At 47.4% G+C, this 14,383-nt stretch overlaps 2 protein-coding genes across 2 annotated transcripts; both read right to left on the minus strand.

Moving 5' to 3' along the window:
* Nucleotides 1–1,556: 1,556 nt before the first annotated feature.
* Nucleotides 1,557–4,378, minus strand: LOC142558120 (uncharacterized). The gene is made up of 2 exons (XM_075670277.1): nucleotides 3,884–4,378; nucleotides 1,557–1,892 (listed from the first exon to the last, which is right to left on the minus strand). The coding sequence occupies exons 1-2, from the start codon at nucleotides 4,345–4,347 to the stop codon at nucleotides 1,589–1,591; spliced, it is 768 nt and encodes a 255-aa protein (XP_075526392.1). The 5' UTR covers nucleotides 4,348–4,378; the 3' UTR covers nucleotides 1,557–1,588.
* A 4,343-nt stretch (nucleotides 4,379–8,721) lies between these two features.
* LOC142558484 (uncharacterized) lies at nucleotides 8,722–13,805 on the minus strand. Its single transcript, XM_075670616.1, has 2 exons — nucleotides 12,256–13,805; nucleotides 8,722–10,264 (listed from the first exon to the last, which is right to left on the minus strand). Exons 1-2 carry the CDS (start codon nucleotides 13,803–13,805, stop codon nucleotides 9,961–9,963), a joined length of 1,854 nt encoding a protein of 617 aa, XP_075526731.1. The 3' UTR covers nucleotides 8,722–9,960.
* Nucleotides 13,806–14,383: the final 578 nt, after the last annotated feature.

The following is a 14,383-nucleotide window of genomic DNA, read 5'->3' on the forward strand; positions in this document are numbered from 1 at the left end:
GAAGTAAGCGTGCTGCCCACCCCGCTCGATAGCCAGGTCTCACCGCCGTGTTCTTAAGGAACCAGCTATCCTCAATCAACGTCGTCAGTTCCCTTTCAATACATGTGACAACAAACACACACACTTACACATACATACATACATACATACATACATACATACATACATACATACATACATACATACATACATACATACATACATACATACATACATACATACATACATACATACATACATACATACATACATACATACCTTTGCACATACGCTCACCATAAGCGACAAAAAGTTTTTTTGTCAGTTATCATATTATATATATATAAGTGCTACGCTCCCCACTCCCTGTCGTTCTTTCCAGAAACTTTTTCGTGATGTTTTGTTCTTAAGCATGCATCCATACAAACCACAGCCTAGTTTTCATCTTTTTCTGAGAGCACAGATTACTACACGCTTGGCATCCGTCCTGTAAGCCATCTATAGCTGAATATTCGCGGAGGTTCGCCATGTGAATGAAGAAACACCGGGCAGCCGGCACAACCACAAGCGTGAGAAAAGTCGCAGAATGTCTTGCAGGCAGACAAAAAATTATACTATCTCGAAAGCTATAGGCACAAAGCATTGTCCTATGCACTAATACTGCGGAGCAACTGCAACAAATGATTAAGGAACTTAGCAGAGAAAGTATAAGAGTAGAGTAGGACATTCACATGCACAAGACAAAGATAATGTTCAATACCATGGCAAGAGAACAAGAATTTAGGATCAGAGGCCAAGAAAAATCAAATTATTCCCAATTTCCAGGAACTACAATCCACTTCAAAGCCAACAAATGCACTGGTATGTCAAATATTATCCTGTTATTTTAAAGCAACTAGTCCCTATGTCAGTGGTAGGAATAATGCCGAGATGAATAACTGAGAAATCCCAAATAAAGCAACTCATTTCACGGAAGAATAGAGTAAATGTTGCAAAATACTGTACCGCTCAAAAACAGCTCAGCACTTTTTGTTCATTCCCGAAAATTTTTCACGAATATTCGCTCGCATGAAAACGTTAACGAAAACATACGCCTAGGTTCCAGATGGACATTTTATTGCAGCAGCGGCCATCGTCTATAGTCTGTAGTGGTTGCCATCATCATTCATTTCTGTAGACATGCCTTTGATATTTGCCATCGCAGTACAGAGACCCATAAATCTTCAGCAGCAAAACGGCGACCAATCTTTTTCAACGGTCTAGTCCGCTCATGGAAAGGACCGCATACGCGCTGACAAAAATCAAAGTGTCCGTGCTACTATGTCACTGTATTTCAACCCCTGTAATAGCCCTACAGCGTGGACGGCAGTATTAAATGAAATGAAACGCAAGCTGCTCAGCCAATTCCGGTCACTGCACTTCCGGTCAGTTCTAACTCAGCCATGTGATTACAACGGATGGCGCCGCACTCCCCGACAAGAGCCAAACTCGATCGCAGCTGCGCATTATGCAAACCCGTGCGCGCGCACTGGCTCACACTCTGAAACGAGCTATCAGGCCGTTGCTGAAGGTACCGCCCATCGGTGCTCGCCGCAAGCTTCCTCTGCGCTCAGATATCTTCAATTTGCCTAATGCTGCCCTTGACGTCGTCTGTCACGAGATAACGCCGCACGTGCATCCAGCAGTCCTCGATCAGGTCGTCCAGTTGCATACGGCCGTCGTCGGGTGGATGGCAGACGACTCGCTCCCTGACGACTCCGGCGGCCCGCATGAATCCGTCCAAGGTTTCGGTTCTCTTCAGGCGTTCTCGCACCAAGCCAACGATTTCCGATCGGTCGATATAGGCCTGCCGAGCGACCTCGTCCAATAGCACAGGGTACCGGGAGACACGCTCCAGAGCTCCGGTGACGTACCTGCGCGTGACCAGTGCTGTTTTTCTGAGTAACAGAAATTTCTTGTGTGTTGCACCGCGGTAGACATGGTTCAAGTTTGTGAATTCGCAGGCGCATATGGGAAACTTGCGCACTGCGCCCTTGCGCTGTGTGTTAAGGGCGTTAAACCCAGCAGCGACTGCTATACTGGGTTTGTACGAGGCCTCTAACAAACAGGTCCTTAATACTCCCGATGGTTATGAGAACACGCTCGTACAGGTTCACTGCATCTTATGTATCGGTCGTCAGATTGGCAAATGCACGCCAATTTTTTAAAGCAGAAGCGAACTTCTCTCGAGGTCTGCGCAGACTTTCGTTTCACGAAAACTACGTCATCGCCCGACATGGCGGGCTCGCGGCAACTGCTGCCTTTACACAACTGAAACATACGCTGACGTAGACAAGCGCATTTAATGCGTCAAAATGCCAAATTTCAATGAAAATAACAGTGCTAAATAAAGAACGACATGAAGGCACGCGTCCCACGTTCTATATACGCGTCTCAATACCATTTCAAGACGCTCAAGAACGCCGACATTGAACGCATGAATGATTTTTACCACTGCGTGTCTCATCTGATCGCGGGAGGTCGTGCCCAGTGCAGAACCACACGCTCATTCGTATCCACAAACACTCGAACGCGTCACAAGCATGGATTGGCTTGAGACTGGCTCGTATTGTGTCTGCTTCGGGCAGCATACGCGAACACATGCGCTCATCTCGCCCGCGCATCAAGTGCGGAATGCGCCAAATCGCTATAATAAATATTTTACCATGACTCGTTATTGCATCACTACCTGCTGGAGCTCCTCGAGGCCACACGTGATCATGTTTCAATGACGTGTGCGAGAACCATGCGTGCCTGCGTCAAGACGTACTGTTAGCGGTTCTTCCAGAACTGTCCCGACAGCTTCTTGTTCATGATGCGGAATTGTTCAATGAAAAACCAATTTTCAAACATTTATTAGCCTATGTAAACATATCCGCGCGTTCTGATCCAAGCTCTCGGAATGTACTCTTCTTTCACGGGTAATGGACATTCCAGTGCCATGTACTTGCGAACCTCTTCGTAAATGGTTTTGCTCTCCTATGTCATGTAAGTGGCCACAGATATTTCGCTAACCTAGTCTGCTTCAAAAATGAAAAAGGAATATTTTTTTTTTCAACGAGGGAGCTTCACTCAACGCCTATTCCTGTTTTCTTTTTGTTGTTGTTGTTGTTGTTTATATACAGGTAAACCTTAAAACGGCATTTATATGGCAGCTGCCGAAAGATGTCGAATTAAATGTGCTGCATCTAAAAGAAAATATGCAATTCTGCTGATTGCTGGGAAGAAACGCCTGCTTTGGTCCTCAAAGGTATTGCGAAAATTGCCGGAAATTCTTAAATTGCGAAAAATCTCAATGAACATATTTGTAACGCAATCACAAGCGAATGATAGCGCCTGCAATGACGCCAAGCTATGACATTTATTTGGGCGAAACATGGCCGATGTTTACACTGCGATCTTGGACGACATGGTAACACGTAATAAGTTTTTTAGAGGCCGCTACAGGCAGGGGAGACGAAAAAAAGAAAAAAGAGACAAGCGACCATGTTTGTTTTACTTGTTTCTTTGCATCTGGCCGTCTCGTAGAGCGCTTTTGGTTAAGTTTACGATGTCGTAACTTCGCACACATCACTGTTGGAAGAAGACCTAGCTGTGCGAGGTTTTGTTGGGAAGCTCTGGGGGTCCGTAGACGCTCAGGTTCCTATGAGAGCGGGTAATGGACGGCGCATCTATTTTTCTGAAAATTTACGGTCCTGCAACGTACGTGAATATTTTACCAACGAACTTAGGATGTAGATTAGGTTAAGAACGCTGGGAGGCCAGAAAAAAAAAATCAGAAAAGTGAAGGTGGTGCAGAAGAGAATTCTACTAGGTTGTGGAGAGAACCGTATAGTATTTTCTACATGTACGTGTGTCACCTTACCTGTCGAAATGTGAAGCCTTCAAGAATCGAGCCGCTCGTGCGACGAGACCCGAGTTCCTCCGCGTCGTCTCGTTGACGGCGAACCAGTCTCCCGTCGCGTCCGCCTCTATGAAATAACCGCACACCACGCGCAGCAGCGTCCAGTTGTCCGCGATGTCCATCGAAAGGCGTCGAACGAAGACAGATGCGCCTTTGTTGGCCACGTCGATGAACTCGGCGAATCGGATGTTCCGGCTTCGTTTGAGCGAGTCGGCCAAGGCCTCGATGTCTGGCGTGCCAAGGTGCTTCGCGTAAACCCTCAGTTGCCTGAGGCTGTTGTTTCGAGCCAGGGACTCGGGTACGACTGACCACCACGGTCTCGTTCCCTCGGCTTCGACTGCGACGTCCCAGCCGACGTTAAGCGCGAGATGGCGCAGCGCGGTCGTCGAGCTTAGATATCGTGCAAGTGCCATAAAGAGTGTCATACTGTTCGACCACAGATCGATGCTCAGGTCAGTCACGTGTTCAAAGTTTGGCAAGACTCTCAAAGCGGCTACTAAGCGGTCGTCTGGTTCTTCTGCGGAAAGTTCTATTTTAGAGATTGCCTTGCAGTGCAGCAAGTCGACGTCGCGCGCGAAGGAGTAGAATGTGACGGAAACTTTTTCTTCCAAGCCAAGGCTTTCGACCTCTGCGTAGACGGACAGGAACTGATGGTGGTCGAATTCTGCATTGATGTTCACCTTTTTCAAGTTTTCTTTATTCGGCAGCGCCCTAATGAACGAAGCCCACTCTGACGGCCGGAACGTCTTCAAGGGAAAGCTGACTTCCTGCAATGTGTCGTTTTTAACGAGTGGAGGGACCCAGCAGCCGTAAACCGAAAGCGGCCCAACAGCAGGATCATCTCTGAGAGAAATGCTCAAGCTACTAATCACGGTGTTCTCGCTGATAAGTGCAGCTACTATTCCCGGGCTTTCTTCGTTTTCAATTAAACCGCCGATGAGGAGCTTGTCGATACTCTTGTTTTTCAGAATGCCTTCGAGAAGAGCCTTCTGCACAACCTCATTCGCCATTTCGACGGCCAAACGCTTTAGAGCCGTGGTCGTAGCAAGGTATTCGTATAGGGCGTACGGATAAGAGTCGCATATGATTTCGGAGTCTAGCAGATAGAGCTCTTTCAGTTTGTTTTTGTTTAATAGTAAGCCTGTGAAATGTGTGTCCGCCACCGGTCCTATGAGCTGAAAGAAACTTAGGTACAGACTCTTAAGAGACGATGAAGCCTGCAGAAGCGTTGACAGCGCGGCTACAAATCCTTGTGGGGCAGCCTCGTATCTGATGCAGGAGGCGCAGTGAAGTTCTTCGATTCTCGTCAAGGAGGGTATGACTTCGAAAGCGGCGCCCAAGGATTTCATATCCTGGAAACGCAGTGTCACTGTCTTGGTCCCCGAGCTGTGCCGAAGAGTGTCAAGTACCGCCAAGCTTGTCACTTCGGCGACAGACAGCTTAAGACGGACGCATGCTACACAGCGATGTGTTCTCAGTAACCATCCAATGAGGTCTGGGTGCTGCGGCATCCGCGGTGCATCAAAATGTCCGGTCGTCGGTAAAACGTCGGGAAAATTTTGCAAGAAAAGCTGGCCGGCAGTTTCCGGCATTTCCCGCAGTTCGAATTGGGAATCATGAAGGAGCTCGTTCCAGTTCGACAGCTTGTCGACAATCTGACACGTTTTGTTTTCACTTGCCGTGCAGGGCACGAAGAGGTCAGTGGCTCCATCTCCCGAGCCTTCCATCATGTCACGTACCGTGGCACGTCACTTCTGGCGTTACGGCTTGTGTTACTGCGACATACACTCAGGAGTTCGGTGGAGCACCTGCATAATAAGAGGGTTAGAAATTGCTGGTTGCAGACCACATTGGACACCAAGAAATTGTTTTCCTTCCTTGTTTAGCCCCGTTATTAAATATTCACTTGTATGCACTTTGACAGCAGCCACCCACAACATGGTAAAACGGGCATCCCCAAGATTTCAAGCTTGCACGTGTCGCAGTATTTGTCCCGACATGCAAACATTTTGACACACACGCAGAACTAAAGCATGCGCTATTGCATCAAAATGAGGGCACCATTGACGGCGCCATAATACGTGATCGCTGCGTAAACAGGAACGACAGGAATCTCCCGTAGGCTCTAAGGCTCCCGTAAAGTGGGGCCGAAACGTCTTTTCTTTTTTTAACGCGATAGCGTTAAGGAGCTCGTGTCGCAGAAAAGCCGGTGTCGTCGGCGTCTGTGTCGGCGTCCGCGGCGTTGGCAGTGAGCGATAAATCACGGCAGGCACTTCATAAATAAAAAGCAACTTCCAAGATGGGAAACGAACCAGGTCTCCGGAGTGTGAGACGGAGACGTTACCACTGAGCCACGAGTTCGATGCTTCAAAGCGGTACAAAAGCGCCTCTAGTGAACGCGGTGTTGCCTTAGAAACGAGCTGTTTCTAAGGCTCAGGCGTGCGTCGCTTGCTCAGGCGCACATTTCGTTGTCGCGCCGAACGCTGCGTTGCTCGACGCTCACCGCGTCCGATGCGGGGCGCGTAGCCGCTGCGCCGTAGCCCATTGTCTTACACCCCTTGGCGGGTCGACGGGAACGCTGTCGCGTTCCACTCTTGAAGGCGAAGCTTAAGCGTCCTCCAATTTTTTTTTCAAAGATTGGTCGGCGTTTGATATTTCCCACCATAAATTTTCCCGACCAGACGGGTTTCCGACGAAGCCTGGATTTTAATGACAATCTATGAACCTAAATCTGTACCCGACGCTAACTCCGACAGAAACCTAATACAAACATATTCCTCACCATTGACACGGTTTAAGATAACTCTTTCCCAGCATTGTAAGTTAATAAGGCATAGTAACTGATTAAGCTCTGTCTTCATAGAGCTGTAGTAATGGTACACGTAGCTTCATAGAAGCTAGGTAGAGCTAGGAGCTAGAGCTGTGCCCACAATTATTGTTAAGACAACAGAGAACAACCCCGTTACATGCCCTTTCACAGCGAATTCGAGCGTACTGCGCTGCCTTCTAAGTAATGAATTCGTTGCTAATACGAACGCATTCAACAGGGGCGATGGCGTCCTTCTTATGACGCTTGATCAATTTCAAGGTTAAGTACAATGCGTTCGCCAATAGACTACTCCTCTTTTAGGTGAGCTAGGAGACCCGCTCGCTAAGACTATAGTGCTGCCGGATATGCTAGAAGCAGTGAAAAACGTTTGGCCGAATATTAGGCTCTGCGAACAACCGTCAAGTCTGATGCAGGTAATGAAATGCACACGCTGTGTTTAGATACGTCGAGTAAAGTGCACAGTTCTCACTCACCAAGGTAGCTTTCAACCACAGGATCATCGGGTTCTTGACTTCGTTTGGTTTGGTTTGGTGCCTGTAGTTATAGCACAACCCACTACGGGGGATTGGCCATGAATCGGGCGGCATTAAGTCGAAAAAGAATAAATGCCTAAATAAGATTTTTTTTACTGAAGATGAGATATTAAATGAATTCTAATCGTCAATAATAATTTTCATGCTATAGTTTCTTAAATTTAGAAGTTAATATTTTTGGTTTCTTTCTTGACTGGTACCTTTTCGCTGTTCTTCTTCTTCCTTCAAAATTCTGGCAGGTACCCCCGGAGGAAGGGGGGGGGAGGATTGGAGATGGTTCGCCGTGGAAACATAATATGAACTTCTTGATTTCCGCTAACTTATTGATCTGCACTGTCCATATTTAATTAGGAGTGAATATAAATTATTTTTCTGTTTCCGTTGCGGAGTGGTCATGCATCATCTCATGCAGGTCATGCATTAATAGTGGTCATGCTATAATTTTGACGAAGGTGCTATATCACTAAAATAACGCGATTTAGTGTTAATACTGAGGAAAACGTGCTTAACGTGAGTGAATGAACAAATGGAGAACTTTTAATTCCACCGAAAAGTGGCTGTCTGAGCCCGCCCTTGGCACGCAGGCCGAGGGGGGATCTAGGACTGCCCCGCAGACTAGGCACTATTGAAGTTGCTTCTTCACGGCCTCAGCCTCCAGGCGGATGCACCCCACACACAAAAAAGAACGCAGGGTGCACAGAGCTGAAACCACAATAAGAAGAGTGAAAGATCAAAGAACTGATCAGGAAGCCTACGTCGAGGCACCGTTTTATTTATTTATTTGTTTCTACATTTACCCTCCCATTTCCAGCTAATGTGGCTACCTCTCTTGAGACTGTGCGCATCCCGCTTCACCACTGCTGAGCTTTTGGATTTCCTGTAGCTGTCCCTGTGTTCTATGTGCGAGGACCTGCCTTGAGCACGTTTTTTCCCCTTTCTTACACCACTTCTTGAGCGTCGAGCCGATGCTCATTCCGAGGGAGGGTGTATCATGGCATCTGCAGTCAGTGGGCACAATGCAAGAGAAGAGACAGGCAAGGACAAGAAGAAATAAGCGTGCTGCCCACCCCGCTCGATAGCCAGGTCTCACCGCCGTGTTCTTAAGGAACCAGCTATCCTCAATCAACGTCGTCAGTTCCCTTTCAATACATGTGACAACAAACACACACACTTACACATACATACATACATACATACATACATACATACATACATACATACATACATACATACATACATACATACATACATACATACATACATACATACATACATACATACATACATACATACATACATACATACATACATACATACATACATGCATACATACATACATACATACCTTTGCACATACGCTCACCATAAGCGACAAAAAGTTTTTTTGTCAGTTATCATATTATATATATATAAGTGCTACGCCCCCCACTCCCTGTCGTTCTTTCCAGAAACTTTTTCGTGATGTTTTGTTCTTAAGCATGCATCCATACAAACCACAGCCTAGTTTTCATCTTTTTCTGAGAGCACAGGTTACTACACGCTTGGCATCCGTCCTGTAAGCCATATATAGCTGAATATTCGCGGAGGTTCGCCATGTGAATGAAGAAACACCGGGCAGCCGGCACAACCACAAGCGTGAGAAAAGTCGCAGAATGTCTTGCAGGCAGACAAAAAATTATACTATCTCGAAAGCTATAGGCACAAAGCATTGTCCTATGCACTAATACTGCGGAGCAACTGCAACAAATGATTAAGGAACTTAGCAGAGAAAGTATAAGAGTAGAGTAGGACATTCACATGCACAAGACAAAGATAATGTTCAATACCATGGCAAGAGAACAAGAATTTAGGATCAGAGGCCAAGAAAAATCAAATTATTCCCAATTTCCAGGAACTACAATCCACTTCAAAGCCAACAAATGCACTGGTATGTCAAATATTATCCTGTTATTTTAAAGCAACTAGTCCCTATGTCAGTGGTAGGAATCATGCCGAGATGAATAACTGAGAAATCCCAAATAAAGCAACTCATTTCACGGAACAATAGAGTAAATGTTGCAAAATACTGTACCGCTCAAAAACAGCTCAGCACTTTTTGTTCATTCCCGAAAATTTTTCACGAATATTCGCTCGCATGAAAACGTTAACGAAAACATACGCCTAGGTTCCAGATGGACATTTTATTGCAGCAGCGGCCATCGTCTATAGTCTGTAGTGGTTGCCATCATCATTCATTTCTGTAGACATGCCTTTGATATTTGCCATCGCAGTACAGAGACCCATAAATCTTCAGCAGCAAAACGGCGACCAATCTTTTTCAACGGTCTAGTCCGCTCATGGAAAGGACCGCATACGCGCTGACAAAAATCAAAGTGTCCGTGCTACTATGTCACTGTATTTCAACCCCTGTAATAGCCCTACAGCGTGGACGGCAGTATTAAATGAAATGAAACGCAAGCTGCTCAGCCAATTCCGGTCACTGCACTTCCGGTCAGTTCTAACTCAGCCATGTGATTACAACGGATGGCGCCGCACTCCCCGACAAGAGCCAAACTCGATCGCAGCTGCGCATTATGCAAACCCGTGCGCGCGCACTGGCTCACACTCTGAAACGAGCTATCAGGCCGTTGCTGAAGGTACCGCCCATCGGTCCTCGCCGCAAGCTTCCTCTGCGCTCAGATATCTTCAATTTGCCTAATGCTGCCCTTGACGTCGTCTGTCACGAGATAACGTCGCACGTGCCTCCAGCAGTCCTCGATCAGGTCGTCCAGTTGCATACGGCCGTCGTCGGGTGGATGGCAGACGACTCGCTCCCTGACGACTCCGGCGGCCCGCATGAATCCGTCCAAGGTTTCGGTTCTCTTCAGGCGTTCTCGCACCAAGCCAACGATTTCCGATCGGTCGATATAGGCCTGCCGAGCGACCTCGTCCAATAGCACAGGGTACCGGGAGACACGCTCCAGAGCACCGGTGACGTACCTGCGCGTGACCAGTGCTGTTTTTCTGAGTAACAGAAATTTCTTGTGTGTTTGTACCGCGGTAGACATGGTTCAAGTTTGTGAATTCGCAGGCGCATATGGGAAACTTGCGCACTGCGCCCTTGCGCTGTGTGTTAAGGGCGTTAAACCCAGCAGCGACTGCTATACTGGGTTTGTACGAGGCCTCTAACAAACAGGTCCTTAATACTCCCGATGGTTATGAGAACACGCTCGTACAGGTTCACTGCATCTTATGTATCGGTCGTCAGATTGGCAAATGCACGCCAATTTTTTAAAGCAGAAGCGAACTTCTCTCGAGGTCTGCGCAGACTTTCGTTTCACGAAAACTACGTCATCGCCCGACATGGCGGGCTCGCGGCAACTGCTGCCTTTACACAACTGAAACATACGCTGACGTAGACAAGCGCATTTAATGCGTCAAAATGCCAAATTTCAATGAAAATAACAGTGCTAAATAAAGAACGACATGAAGGCACGCGTCCCACGTTCTATATACGCGTCTCAATAACATTTCAAGACGCTCAAGAACGCCGACATTGAACGCATGAATGATTTTTACCACTGCGTGTCTCATCTGATCGCGGGAGGTCGCGCCCACTGCAGAACTACCACGCTCATTCGTATTCACAAACACTCGAACGCGTCACAGGCAAGGATTGGCTTGAGACTGGCTCGTATTGTGTCTGCTTCGGGCAGCATACGCGAACACATTCGCTCATCTCGCCTGTGCATCAAGTGCGGAATGCGCCAAATCGCTATAATAAATATTTCATCATGACTTGTTATTGCATTAATACGTGCTGGAGCTCCTCGAGGCCACACGTGATCATGTTTCAATGACGTGTGCGAGACCCCTGCGAGCCTGCGTCAAGACGTACTGTTAGCAGTTCTTCCAGAACTGTCCCGACAGCTTCTTGTTCATGATACGGAATTGTTCAATGGAAAACCAATTTTCAAACATTTATTAGCCTATGTAAACATATCCGCGCGTTCTGATCCAAGCTCTCGGAATGTACTCTTCTTTCACGGGTAATGGACATTCCAGTGCCATGTACTTGCGAACCTCTTCGTAAATGCTTTCGCTCTCCTATGTCATGTAAGTGGCCGCAGATACTTCGCTAACCTAGTCTGCTTCAAAAATGAAAAAGGAATATTTTTTTTTTCAACGAGGGAGCTTAACTCAAGGCCTATTCCTGTTTTCTTTTTGTTGTTGTTGTTGTTGTTGCTTATATATAGGTAAACCTTAAAACGGCATTTATATGACAACTGTCGAAAGATGTCGAATTAAATGCGCTGCATCTAAAAGAAAATATGCAATTCTGCTGATTGCTGGGAAGAAACGCCTGCTTTGGTCCTCAAAGGTATTGCGAAAATTGCCGGAAATTCTTAAATTGCGAAAAATCTCAATGAACATATTTGTAACGCAATCACAAGCGAATGATAGCGCCTGTAATGACGCCAAGCTATGACATTTAATTGGGCGTAACATGGCTTATGTTTACACTGCGATCTTGGACGACATGGTAACACGTAATAAGTTTTTTAGAGGCCGCTACAGGCAGGGGAGACAAAAAAAAAAGAGACAAGTGACCATGTTTGTTTTACTTGTTTCTTTGCATCCATGGCCGTCTCGTAGAGCGCTTTTGGTAAGTTTACGACGTCGTAACTTCTCACACCTCACTGTTGGAAGAAGACCTAGCTCTGCGAGGTTTTGTTGGGAAGCTCTGGGGGTCCGTAAACACTCAGGTTCCTATGAGAGCGGGTAATGGACGGCGCATCTATTTTTCTGAAAATTTACGCTCCTGCAACGTACGTGAATATTTTACCAACGAACTTAGGATGTAGATTAGGTTAAGAACGCTGGGAGGCCAGAAAAAAAAATCTGAAAAGTGAAAGTGGTGCAGAAGAGAATTCTACTAGGTTGTGGAGAGAACCGCATAGTATTTTCTACATGTACGTGTGTCACCTTACCTGTCGAAATGTGAAGCCTTCAAGAATCGAGCCGCTCGTGCGACGAGACCCGAGTTCCTCCGCGTCGTCTCGTTGACGGCGAACCAGTCTCCCGTCGCGTCCGCCTCTATGAAATAACCGCACACCACGCGCAGCAGCGTCCAGTTGTCCGCGATGTCCATCGAAAGGCGTCGAACGAAGACAGATGCGCCTTTGTTGGCCACGTCGATGAACTCGGCGAATCGGATGTTCCGGCTTCGTTTGAGCGAGTCGGCCAAGGCCTCGATGTCTGGCGTGCCAAGGTGCTTCGCGTAAACCCTCAGTTGCCTGAGGCTGTTGTTTCGAGCCAGGGACTCGGGTACGACTGACCACCACGGTCTCGTTCCCTCGGCTTCGACTGCGACGTCCCAGCCGACGTTAAGCGCGAGATGGCGCAGCGCGGTCGTCGAGCTTAGATATCGTGCAAGTGCCATAAAGAGTGTCATACTGTTCGACCACAGATCGATGCTCAGGTCAGTCACGTGTCCAAAGTTTGGCAAGACTCTCAAAGCGGCTACTAAGCGGTCGTCTGGTTCTTCTGCGGAGAGTTCTATTTTAGAGATTGCCTTGCAGTGCAGCAAGTCGACGTCGCGCGCGAAGGAGTAGAATGTGACGGAAACTTTTTCTTCCAAGCCAAGGCTTTCGACCTCTGCGTAGACGGACAGGAACTGATGGTGGTCGAATTCTGCATTGATGTTCACCTTTTTCAAGTTTTCTTTATTCGGCAGCGCCCTAATGAACGAAGCCCACTCTGACGGCCGGAACGTCTTCAAGGGAAAGCTGACTTCCTGCAATGTGTCGTTTTTAACGAGTGGAGGGACCCAGCAGCCGTAAACCGAAAGCGGCCCAACAGCGGGATCATCTCTGAGAGAAATACTCAAGCTACTAATCACGGTGTTCTCGCTGATAAGTGCAGCTACTATTCCCGGGCTTTCTTCGTTTTCAATTAAACCACCGATGAGGAGCTTGTCGATACTCTTGTTTTTCAGAATGCCTTCGAGAAGAGCCTTCTGCACAACCTCATTCGCCATTTCGACGGCCAAACGCTTTAGAGCCGTGGTCGTAGCAAGGTATTCGTATAGGGCGTACGGATAAGAGTCGCATATGATTTCGGAGTCTAGCAGATAGAGCTCTTTCAGTTTGTTTTTGTTTAATAGCAAGCCTGTGAAAAGTGTGTCCGCCACCGGTCCTATGAGCTGAAAGAAACTTAGGTATAGACTCTTAAGAGACGATGAAGCCTGCAGAAGCGTTGACAGCGCGGCTACAAATCCTTGTGAGGCAGCCTCGTATCTGATGCAGGAGGCGCAGTGAAGCTCTTCGATTCTCGTCAAGGAGGGTATGACTTCGAAAGCGGCGCCCAAGGATTTCATATCCTGGAAACGCAGTGTCACTGTCTTGGTCCCCGAGCTGTGCCGAAGAGTGTCAAATACCGCCAAGCTTGTCACTTCGGCGACAGACAGCTTAAGACGGACGCATGCTACACAGCGATGTCTTCTCAGTAACCATCCAATGAGGTCTGGGTGCTGCGGCATCCGCGGTGCATCAAAATGTCCGGTCGTCGGTAAAACGTCGGGAAAATTTTGCAAGAAAAGTTGGCCGGCAGTTTCCGGCATTTCCCGCAGTTCGAATTGGGAATCGTGAAGGAGCTCGTTCCAGGTCGACAGCTTGTCGACAATCTGACACGTTTTGTTTTCACTTGCCGTGCAGGGCACGAAGAGGTCAGTGGCTCCATCTCCCGAGCCTTCCATCATGTCACGTACCGTGGCACGTCACTTCTGGCGTTACGGCTTGTGTTACTGCGACATACACTCGGGAGTTCGGTGGAGCACCTGCATAATAAGAGGGTTAGAAATTGCTGGTTGCAGACCACATTGGACACCAAGAAATTGTTTTCCTTCCTTGTTTGGCCCCGTTATTAAATATTCACTTGTATGCACTTTGACAGCAGCCACCCACAACATGGTAAAACGGGCATCCCCAAGATTTCAAGCTTGCACGTATCGCAGTATTTGTCCCGACATGCAAACATTTTGACACACACGCAGAACTAAAGCATGCGCTATTGCATCAAAATTAGGGCACCATTGACGGCGCCATAATACGTGATCGC

This window comes from Dermacentor variabilis, chromosome 9, assembly GCF_050947875.1.
Source record: "Dermacentor variabilis isolate Ectoservices chromosome 9, ASM5094787v1, whole genome shotgun sequence".
Classification (NCBI taxonomy): Eukaryota; Metazoa; Arthropoda; class Arachnida; order Ixodida; family Ixodidae; genus Dermacentor; species Dermacentor variabilis.

Coding starts and splice junctions, on each gene's coding strand:
- LOC142558120 (XM_075670277.1), bottom strand. CDS start 4,347: ATGACACTCTTTATGGCACTTGCACGATATCTAAGCTCGACGACCGCG. Junction 1,893..3,883: donor AAGGCTTCACATTTCGACAG/GTAAGGTGACAC, acceptor GGTCACGCGCAG/GTACGTCACCGGAGCTCTGG.
- LOC142558484 (XM_075670616.1), bottom strand. CDS start 13,805: ATGCCGCAGCACCCAGACCTCATTGGATGGTTACTGAGAAGACATCGC. Junction 10,265..12,255: donor AAGGCTTCACATTTCGACAG/GTAAGGTGACAC, acceptor GGTCACGCGCAG/GTACGTCACCGGTGCTCTGG.